General features: G+C 48.2%; 1 protein-coding gene across 5 annotated transcripts; it reads right to left on the bottom strand.

Moving 5' to 3' along the window:
• Positions 1-701: 701 nt before the first annotated feature.
• On the bottom strand, positions 702-10,479 carry NR2F1 (nuclear receptor subfamily 2 group F member 1). Of its 5 annotated transcripts, none has more exons than XM_065655817.1 (4): positions 10,029-10,479; positions 7,942-8,056; positions 6,528-7,055; positions 1,488-1,772 (listed from the first exon to the last, which is right to left on the bottom strand). In XM_065655817.1, exons 1-4 carry the CDS (start codon positions 10,477-10,479, stop codon positions 1,577-1,579), a joined length of 1,290 nt encoding a protein of 429 aa, XP_065511889.1. In that variant the 3' UTR covers positions 1,488-1,576. The 5 variants fall into 5 exon arrangements, with proteins under 5 accessions (XP_065511890.1, XP_065511893.1, XP_065511889.1 ...); XM_065655819.1 differs by lacking the exon at positions 1,488-1,772 and adding an exon at positions 5,852-5,885; XM_065655818.1 differs by lacking the exon at positions 7,942-8,056 and having other exon boundaries at positions 702-1,772.
• Positions 10,480-10,880: the final 401 nt, after the last annotated feature.

Here is a 10,880-nt window from a genome sequence, read left to right as displayed (position 1 = left end):
GGCATGCACATCGGAGCACACGCCAGGGTCTGTGAGTCCTTGGGGTGGAAAAGAAGAGAAAAGAAGCAAAAAAAAAAAAAAAAAAAGAAAACCACCCCAAGACCCCCAAAAGCAGAAAGTCACCATGTCTGCACTGAGCAAGAGTCATGGTGACGGTGCGCTGCTCACTGCACACGCAGCAGTGGTGGCATATGGTGACTTCAATCCGTGCGCGTGGCGTCTAAGAACAAGCAGCAAGGTGTGAACTTGGCAGAAGCTCCAGCTGATGGGGAAAAGGTGTTTCAAAAAAAGGGGTGGGCCAGCATGGTGGGCTCATCAGCCTTGTTGGAGGGGACATTCTGAAGTCCCAGACAGGTGAGGTCACCTACAGCACTGCACCACATCCCTCTCCCTCTTCTAGGCCTTAATAAGCTCAGTCCTAAGCTCACACAGTCAAGTCAGTGTTGGAACATCACGTGGTTTGCACAACTTGGTTACCCCTCACAAGTATTTCCTAAGTTCTCCCTTTTAACACCAATACAGGAGTTAAAAATCCAGGGAGATATTTTTTATTTTATTTTATTTCTTTTTGGTGAACTGTTGGCATGTTTCAAGCAACAAGACTCATGGGTTGTGGGGTGATAAGTTGGGGTTTTTTTGCTAAATTCTTTTATTTTTGTTTAAATTCTCACTTCAATTTTAATTCTTGAAGAACAGCTTCGACAACATATATCGCACTCATTATAAGAAGCAAAGGGTTATATCAAAAATTATTAGTATAGAATCACAGGAAACCTGGTTTGGAACCAGAAAAAAATACAAAACAGATATAGATACATAGACACAGGACAATTTTTTTATAATTATTTGGAAAATGTTATTTTCCCCTAATTCTCGTTTCTTTTTTTTTTCCTTTATGCGCATACGATGCTGTAAGTTTTACAAAAAATGAAAATAAAGACTAATATTTTACAAAATGAGTAACAATGCTCGTGGTAAGTGTTTGCGCGTGGAATTTTTTTGTTTGCTTGCTTGCTTGTTGGTTTTTTTTTTCATTCTACACAAGGTTCAGTTCAGTTTCAACGCGTTTTGTTTTGTTTGTTACTGTACAGCATATATCAACAACAGTCCACAATAAATCCTGGAAGATCCAGTATCCCCTTCAGGTGTGATTAATATCCCCTCAATACTCATTTTTTTGTTTGTTTTTTTATTTTTTAATATTTTTTTGCTTTTTTTTGTCTCTTTTATTATTATGATTTTTTTCCTCCTCTCCGGAAAAAAAAAAAAAAAAAAAAGCAAAAGAAAAAAAAAAAAGCAGAAACACCACAACCTCCACGGACGCGAGGTCCGTCCTTCTCCCCACCACGGCCACACCTCTGCTCCTACTCGGCCCTTTCTTTTGTTCAGTGTCCGCCTCCCGGGCCCCCCCCGCACCCCGACTGCCCCTCGGTGCGAGCGCTCCCGCCTCCGCCGCTCCGCCGCCTTTCCGCCGGGGGTGCGGGACGGGCTCTAGGAGCACTGGATGGACATGTAAGGCCAGTTGAAGCTGCTCCCCGACAGTAGCATGTCCCTGATGAGGGTTTCGATGGGGGTTTTACCTACCAAGCGGACGAAGAAGAGCTGCTCGATGACGGAGGAGGAAACGGTGCGCAGGGAGGGCAGCCGCAGCAGCAGCTTCCCGAAGCGGCTGGGCTGGTTGGGGTACTGGCTCCGCACATACTCCTCCAGCGCGCACTGAGACTTCTCCTGCAGACTCTCGATGTGCGCAGCATCCGACAGGCCGCAGGCATCTGCCCGCCGCGCACCGCGCCCGCGGAGGCAGCCGCGGAACGGCGGCGGCGGGGTGGGGGAGGAAGAGAGGAGGAGGAGGAGGAGGGGGGGAGATGGTTAGTGGCGGACAAGTGCACGGGGAAACGCCGCTGGGATGCGGGGGCACCTCCAAAGGCGCACCCCCCACTCCCTCTCCTTCCCCCATCATCCCATCCCGCATCGCCACCGAATAAATAACGCGACCTTTCCGCGCCTCGCCGCTCCCGTGGGTATTTCCACGAGGGATGCGGTAGGGTGCTCACACCCAACTCAGCGCCCCTATTTCCCCCCCAACTCGTCCCCGGACACTCCGACCCGGCGAGGGCGGTCCTGGCTCCAGGGAGCCTTTGGCCAAGCTGCTGGAAACCGGGACCAGCCCCCGTCAAATAACACCGAAGGAGGGTGAAAAGGGGAGTATTGAGGAAAATAATAATAATAAAAGATGAAAAAATCAGAGGCGCGCACACGCAGAGGGAGGCAGGGGGAGTTTGTTGACATGGCTGCACATCAGAGGGAGGCAGCGGCTGGGACTGCAGCGGCTGGCAGGGAGACGGCCGGGGGGTGCCGGGGGAAAAGGGGGTCCCCTCTGTCCCTGCCCCACCGTCAGCGATGGCAAATCGGCCGCGTCTTTGCGGAGCAGTGCGATAAATCGTGCGGAAAGCGGCTGGGTTAGTCCGGGTTTGAGCTGAGCCGGCGCCTGCAGCTCTCAGACACAAAGCTGCGGCGGGTGAGCCTTGCCTAAGCGTGGCCTTCCTATAGGTCCCTATGGCACGTATACGACTAGAAACATCACCCTGGGCACCTTGCAGAATGATGCGATCTGGGCAAATGCGTACTAATCCGAGAGCAGAAACCCTTCGCATCCGTGCATTTGTACCTATGTAGGTTATTCTGCGTGTGCGTGCGTGTGTAGATACAGGTAGAAAGGTATAGATGCATCTGTGCGTTCACACACACACGTTCACATCCTATCTCTGTGAACACATAACCCCAAACAGGGCATAATTCTGCACCGGCTGCTTGTTGAGGGACTTGTGCAGGAAACTGCGGTGGTGGAAAAGTGGTGGTTGTGCCCGGATGGTTGTAATCATCCACATTGTTTCGGAGATTAATAATAAATATTTAAAATAAAACATCAGGATCAGAGGGAGGCAGTCAGCTGGCAGTGCGGTTTAACACAGATCAAAGCCAGACTTTGCTAATATATAGATCCGAATATGAATTAATGCATGTTAATGGCCCCCAAAAGGACATTACAAAATTTTGAATGTAGAATTATGACCCTGGAAAGACACCACAAATTATTCAAAGCCAAAGCAAAAAAAAAACCAAAAATCTGTCGCAACCGCATTTTTGAAGTTTAAGTCTTCCCACATGAAGAACTGGCTTTACAAAGATTTCTGAACACCTTCATCTACAATACTATGGCCTCGAGCAAAAATACAAATAAAACAAGCCATAATTCAGGAACTTCTGAGAAGGAGAACCTTTGACCTGAGCTGCGGACTTGGCATCCCTCAGATATACAATTATCTGAGCCAGGCTGCTCTGCTAATCCATACTGTACCTTTAATGCAATGATATTTTGCAACATCTAAAGCACCAGGTTGCAACATATATATCTATCAAAAGCTCAGGCCTGTTCTTGTTTGCAATATATATCAAAAAAACCAGGCCTGTTCATATGTTGATTGCCACAAATCACACTCCATATTTACATATATCTTGCTATTTTACATGCATTATCTGCCCATTATGCATTAGGATCCTATTCAACTTCCAAACAATGCAATATGAAAGGGTCTTACTGACACCCTAGCAAGGCTTTTTTCTTTATGCCCCATATGTCATACCCTTAAGGTTAGTAAAATATTTATCAGATATTTATGATAAGTGCACCTATAACTGCAGGTCACTGGACAATGTGGATGAAGAAGTTGTTTGCTAGAAGGGCAGCAGCCTTGGGAGGGGGGCGGTTGGAAAAATACGCCATGGGTTTTGCCTTAGACATCCAAACACTCAGGATTTTCTCATGCCGATAATATCTATTGAGTTTTAATTATTTTAAATGGCCTGGCATATGCCTTTACTCGAGTTTTATTCTGCTTCCTTAAAGGTGGCAGAGCGATGGCTTAACTCTTCCCTCAGAACAGGATTAAAAATAATAATAATTAAGGGATGTACAGCTCGATTAGATTATGGAGCCCAGAGAGGTGCAATCCATGGGAGAAATAAAGCAATCCGTGTTTACTGGATGTGAATTATTATTCCATTTCAGAAAGTGGGCTAATGTGAAAATCCTGTGTGTGCCTCACTTTTTTATATGGCAGTGTGTCAATAAGGGAAAGCTCTATATTTCTTCCTGCAGTCTATGGAAAAGAAATTATGTAAATAAATAACCATTACTGTTCAGCACACTCCAGCCTTCCTCTTTGTAGTGGCGGGAATGTATTTCATATTACACGTTCAGAAGAGTTTAGTGTTCAGAAAATATAGATGTAATCAGCTGGCATCTAACTAGAAATCAAAGTTCTTATTGCGCTGCAAATAGATTTATTGGATTTATGTTGCCTGGCTTGGTCTCTTCCTGGAAACATTTATTTATGATGAGGAAGAGGTAGGTGTGGGAATTAATAACTTTAAAGTTTGGGGACCAAAAAAAAAAAAAAAAGAAAAAAAAAGAAAAGAAAAAAAAAGAAAAACAGGAAAAAAAAAAAAAAAGAGGCAAGAAAGGAGCAGATTTTGGGTCACGACCCAGTCGTTGGATGGTGTCCAGAATTTTACGGATTAAATACATGCTATCCGGAGCCCGAATGTAAAAACCACAACAGGAGAAACCCATGCCAGCTTTAAGTACTTAGTCCTTAGCAAAGGACTTAGGACAATATGCCTAAAAATGTCTTTTCCATCAGTCAAAGTTTGTTTAAAAGTTGGATGACTTTGAGAAAGGCTTCCCATGAATTCCCCTCTGGCTAAGCAATCAAAACAAGTTTAGTGAAAAGTGGAAATGTGCGGATGGGGGTAAGGGGTAGATTACTCCTGACAGCTGTATTTCCATTTTCTGAGATGCCCCGTGCGATCCTGCCCCAAAATAATATTATTGTTCCCTTCCTCAGCCCCATTCAGGCTCCACACCATTGTGGGAAGGAGTTTCTCCCCTCGCAAACAATTAGTTATTACATTTTTTCCTAATAGATGTAAATGAAAGTCTCCCTTAAGGCCACTAACTGCATTTCTAGCCAAGGTCGATTGTTTGGGGAAGGTGAAGGGGGGAGATGGGACGGGTAAGAAACGAAAGTGAGGAAAAAATAAAATACCCCCCTCCAATAAGTCCCAAACCGCCTTCCTGGGGCCTTCGATGTGTGGAAGGGCCAAGGCACAGGCCAGCCCTTCTCTGCTTGGGAAGAATCTCTCGAAGTTGGGTCTGGCAAAAAAAATAATGATAATAATAATATAAAAAAAAGAGGAGAGTTCTCCCCCACTACTGTCCCTGTTGTATTGATGGGCACCCTGAAATGAATGGGAAAGGAAAGTCTCTGAGTCTGCAGGCAAGCTGCGGAGTTAAATCAGCCTGATAAATGCCGGCAGGTCTCTTTGTCACTTTTGAAAAACATGTTTCCATCAAGAAGACTTATTAAGATAAAACACATTAAAATGTCGAGCTGGCTATTCAGTAAATCTTCCATTTGTTTTAAGATTTGCACTTTATCCTTTACAAAGAAATATTCCCTCCAACGCTGCGAGACTGCATTTGCACTGGAAGTAAAAGGGGGCAGTCACAGTACATGTCTCCGACCACCCTGCATACAAATTAGATACTCCTGTCTAAATAAATTATCTGATGTTCAAATCGATATTTATACTACATTTGCTACATTACAATATTGTGCAAATTTAGGAGTCATTTTAATACAATGTAAATACTATTTTTCATGCATGAAAGGCAACAAATATTGATGGATTATAAACTGCTTACTGTTAAACAAGGCCTTTGAACGATTTGCCATCTTTGTTCAGGAATGCTTTTAATTTTGCCTCGGCCTAGTTTTAAGCCAGATTTATCGGAGCTGTTTAGTCATTGCTAACCGGGACGACTGGTTTGGAAAAGGCGGGGAGAAACCGGGACAAGAGGGGAGCAAGGGGACAGGGGAGAGGGAGGTGAAAAAAAAAAAGAAAAAAAAAAAGGAAAAACAAACAAGCAGAAAAAGTGGCAATTAGCCCCATCGTGGCGATAATTAGAATAATAATTAAAAAATGACACTGCCAGGCCTCTTATCTCGCCTTGTTTCCATTTCCTATATTTCCTCCACATCGTTCGCCTTTGATGTTTATAAATTTCTCCCTTGCAGGTTACAATAATAGAAGATGTATTATATTCTTATAGGCTACGACCAGAGCACTTCAAAGGCGATGCTAATGCACTTTCCCGCTAGTTAATTCGAACCATCTATCACAGGGAAAAATTGTTAACATGCATGTTTCCACCGCCTCCACTTAATTTTTTTTTTTTTTTTGGGTATTTTGGGGAGGGGGAGGGGAGTGCAATACCAACATTGTGGGGCTGAGGAGGAGGTTGATCCCTGGGCCGGGGTTTACCCCCTCGGGCGCTATGCTACCTCGGCCTTATGCCTTTTTTCTTTTTTTAAAAAATTTTTTTTTTTCTAATTTTTCCGCTTTTTGTTTTTTTTTTCTCGACACGACCGTCCCCCACTCCCCCCCCCGCCCTCCTCCCTCACCTGAGGTGAAGAGCACGATGGCTTTCAGGCAGCTGTACTCGGCCGAATCGACGTGCAGCGCCTTCAGCTTCTCCACCTGCTCCTGGAAGATGCGGATGTGGTCCATGAAGGCGACGACGCGATCGGCCGACATGGGGGAGGCGTGGAGGCCGGCGGCGGCCAGGAGCGGGGCCACATGGAGGGGCATGGAGCACTGGGCGGCGTTGAGGACGAAAAGCTCGCTCCAGGTGAGCCGCAGCAAGGCCACCTGGTCGGTGATCTGCAAGTCGGGGAAGAAGGGGATGTTTCGGGCCCACTCGACGGCGCTGAAGAGCAGGCGGGCGGCCAGCTCGCAGATGTTCTCGATGCCCATGATGTTGTTGGGTTGCATGCACTGGCTGCCGTAGCGGGAGGTGGGGTAGGGCTCGGCCCGCAGCAGCAGGGAGATGTATCCCGAGAGATAGCAGTGCCCGTTCAGGGGGTCTCCGTTGGTCAGGGCGTACTGGCCGGGGTTGGGTTGGGTGGGCGGCATCCTTCCTCGCTGAACCGCTGACAACAAGAAGGAGAGAAGGGAGAGGAAATGTGCATCCAGGAGGATAGCAGGCATCGCCCCGGCGGCGCTGCCAGCCAGCCGGAGACAATGCCGGGCTTCTTTAACACACACCAACCTCCCCCCCACCCGCCTCGCCCCCGGCACACGCACAGGCACGGACAGACAGAGGCATGCGGAGCCGGGCAGCTGCAGCCGACCTGCATCGCCCCCCCGGCCCGGACACGGCCCCGACCCCTTGCTCGGGCAGCCCCAGCCCAGCGGCAGCCAAGCGCTCACCCCCCCACTCCCTTCCCGCCCCCAATGCAGACAGGCTTCACAAAATAAACACAGATTAAAAAGAAAGAAAAAAAGAAAAAAAAAAAAGCCAAGGCAAACAAGACAAATCCGTACCTCCCCCCCTCCCCTCCCGTACCCCCTCCCCTCTCGCAACAAAAGGCAGCCCCGCACGTTAAAAAAAAAAAAAAAAATTAAAAATATTAATTAAATCCTCCGGGTAGTGAGAAAGTGAGGTTAAAAATCACAGCCAGCTGTTAAAAATATAGCCAAGCTCTGTTGTGGATCCCAGTTGATTGCCCTGGTAGCACTGAGATTTACAAGTGAACTGCTGTGCCGCTTTTCGAAATAAAATGAAATTTTAAAAATAAAATTCATAAAGGTGATAAATGCGTCCGTATTATTCAAAAATACCGCGTCGTTACCCTTCAGGCTGGAACAGGTCGCAGCCCCCCAGCTCCCCACTGCTAACTTTATTACACAGAACCAGCTTTCCATAGAGGACCCCCCCTCCCCCGCCCAGCAAAGTTCTCCCTGCTAAAAGGAAGAGAAAGATTAAATATTATCAAGGGAAGGGGAGAAATAAAACAAAAAAAGGTCCGAACTTACAATAGCCAAACATTCGTGGAAAAAAAAGGGGACGGTGTAATTAATATCTTTGGTGCGCTGTTGCCACTGCAAAAGCCTGCAGTCAGCGTTGCACAGTGAATGCACAAGCTTGCAACTGCAAAAACACTGGATTCATTAACCATCTCCACACAGAGCGTAAGCATGCCTCGAGTCCCGAAAGCTGACCAAAGTTTTTTTTTTTTTTTAGTGTGTGTGTGCGTGTGTTTTACTCCATCAGTACCACCGTTTGCAGCCGCATGCCATGTAAACAAAGGTAACTTCAGGGGGAGATACAGCTACTCAGGCTCGTTCCCTGCATACACAGACACGCACACGCACACCCGCACACACACACAGGTCACTCATCTTTCCGGCGTGCCACATTTTCCCAACTTTCTCTTTTCTTCCCCAAAGAGCCCTCCCGGGCCGGACCTCTCTCCTGCTGCCCTTCAGCCCACCTCTCCCTCTCAATCTCCTTGTAAACTTGGCAGTTATTTTTCAATTAACTGAGAGCACAATTCTAACTTTTTTTTCTTTTCCTCCCCCCCCGCCTCCCCCCCGCCCCCCCCCCCCCGACGCCTCCTAACAGCCCCTGAAGCTATCAATGAAGTCGTCATATTTGCGAGCTCTTTCAGATCTGGAGCAGCTTCAATTCCTTTTTCTCGTGGCATATAATATATAATTTTAAAACCAATTAAAGCAGTGGTAATCCCCGCTCCGCAAAACTGACTGTTTCGCTGATGTGACTCTAAGACATCTTTAACGACAGTCACAGGGTAAACTTTAACTGCAAACCGAGATAACACATTTCGAGGAGAAAGGAGGGCAGGAAATCTTCCTACGCGAGAATGAGCCTGAACGCAAGGAAAACCACAGTGACTCTTGGAAAGGAGGAGGGAAAAAAAAATATCAGAGCAGTTGGAAATGGTGAAGAGCCCGCTGCCAGATGCAGGCTGCGGATTCTGCTAAAACGAGAAGGACCGGTAAATAGGTTATAAATCGCGATTTGTATGCAGGCTTTAAGGAGAGGGTGGAGTTTGATGAAGAAATAAAATGAGCAGCGTGCTAAAAAAAAAAAGAAAAGAAATGACAGAAGTGCAGCAGAAACCCGGTTCAGTCACAAACTTTCCTTTGAACGCATGGAGTGAAAACAAGGCCAAATCTCGCACAGAAACACACTCCGGGGCACAGTAAAGCAGAGGGAAGCGGAGATACAGTAGCACATTTCCCCCTCTTTTTTTTTTTTTTTTCCCTTTCCTCTTTATAACCCCCTTTCCTCTTTTCTTCCCTACTTACACGTCTTTCATCTTTCTTTCGTGAAAAATGAGGCTGGGAAATGGATCTACCGAGAAGTGTTGCGGGTTTAAAAAGAAATGATGGGGCGGAAGGGGGGGTGGGGGGGAAGGAAGCTGAATGGAAGCATATCTCGTACGGGAGAGAGATGTATCTCCCCCCACCCCCCGGTCTCATGCCAACAATAGACAAAACCACATCCAAACACACACACGCACACACACACGCGCGGGAGCGGAGACAGCGGCTAAATGATAAATATTTAGCGAGCGATCGCAATAATTAATAATAATAATAATAATAATAATAATAATAATAATAATAATAATAATAATAGTAATAGTAATAATAATAATAATAAATTTTCGGCACAATGAGCGGGGAAGGGGTGAGCGCGGCAGCGCCGGGGAAGGGGGTGGGGAGGAGCGGGAGGAGGGCAGGAGGCACAAACCGAAAAGCAAAAAAGAAAACACCACCAACCACCATCAACAATAACAAGAAAACCTGGCGCAAAGCTGCCAGATGGAGTGCAGGCAAAGGGAGAGATTGACATGTGCATGGAAATACAGAGAGACCTAGATCGCCACGGAGAGCCGTAAATTTTGTATATATGTATATATATATATGCACGCCGCGCGTGTGCGCGCGTGTATATATATGTATATGCATATAGGTGCGCGTGTGTGCGCGTATGCACAGGCAGACACACACATAGAGGGAGAGCCCTGGCACACGCACGCCTGCACAGCCGCGGGGAAGAGGGAGCGATAGCATAGTAGGGAAGAAATATTCACCTTCCCGCCTCATGCCCACTTTGAGGCACTTCTTGAGGCGGCAGTACTGGCACTGGTTGCGGTGGTGCTGGTCGATGGGACAGTTCCTGTTGGCGCGGCATGTGTAAGTTAAGTTCCTGCGGACGCTCCTCTTGAAGAAACTTTTGCAGCCCTCGCAGGTGAACTGGCCGTAGTGCTTGCCGCTGGACTTGTCCCCGCACACCACGCACTCGATGTGCTGCTGGCTCTGCCCCGAGCCTTGCTGGCCCGTTCCCTTGTCCCCGGCCGTGCCCGGCGTGGAAGGGGGTCCCGGCTGGCTGGGGGTCTGCGGGGTGTGCGGGGCGGCCGAGCCTCCCTGCTGCTGGGGCGGCTGCTCCCGGGCCGGCTGCGCCGCGGCGGGGTTGGGGCCGCTCGGGGTGCCCCCGGCCACGTCTTCCTGCGGATCTCGCCAGCTGCTAACTACCATTGCCATATCTCGGGCCCAAAAAAGTGCTGGGGAGCGGCGCGTCTCGCTGCGGGCTGCCGGGGAGAGAGGCGGGGGGCGGGGGGGAGGCGGCCGGCCGGGCGCCGGGGGCGAGCGGGGAGCGAGGGGACCCTGCCTGCCGCCTGCCTCCGCCTCGGCTGCCGCCGCCGCCGCTGCCCTGCTGCCGCCGCTGCTGCCGGCTGGAGCCGCTCCTGCCGTTTTCTTTATTTTATTTATTTTTCGCCGCGAGCCCCCCTCCTCTCGCTCGCGCTCTCGCTATTTTTTTTTTTTTTTAGGGAGGGGGAGGGGGCAACGGAGGATTTTCTCCCTCTCCCTCTCTTTTTTTTTTCCCTTTCCCTTTCCTCTTCCTCCCTTTCCCTTTCCCTTTCCTTCCCTTTCCTGCGCTACCC

The sequence above is a fragment of the Caloenas nicobarica genome, chromosome Z (genome assembly GCF_036013445.1).
Source record: "Caloenas nicobarica isolate bCalNic1 chromosome Z, bCalNic1.hap1, whole genome shotgun sequence".
Taxonomy (NCBI): Eukaryota; Metazoa; Chordata; class Aves; order Columbiformes; family Columbidae; genus Caloenas; species Caloenas nicobarica.
The sequence above is the reverse complement of the archived record's forward strand: the minus strand, read 5'-3'. Positions and strand labels throughout refer to the sequence as shown.

What these genes read in the sequence shown, in the direction of transcription:
- NR2F1 (XM_065655817.1), bottom strand. Translation starts at nt 10,479, where the DNA reads ATGGCAATGGTAGTTAGCAGCTGGCGAGATCCGCAGGAAGACGTGGCC. An exon ending in TCCACGAATGTTTGGCTATT is followed by an intron (nt 7,056 to 7,941) that starts GTAAGTTCGGAC and finishes TCTTGTTGTCAG; the next exon opens with CGGTTCAGCGAGGAAGGATG. An exon ending in CATCGTGCTCTTCACCTCAG is followed by an intron (nt 1,773 to 6,527) that starts GTGAGGGAGGAG and finishes CGCGGCGGGCAG; the next exon opens with ATGCCTGCGGCCTGTCGGAT.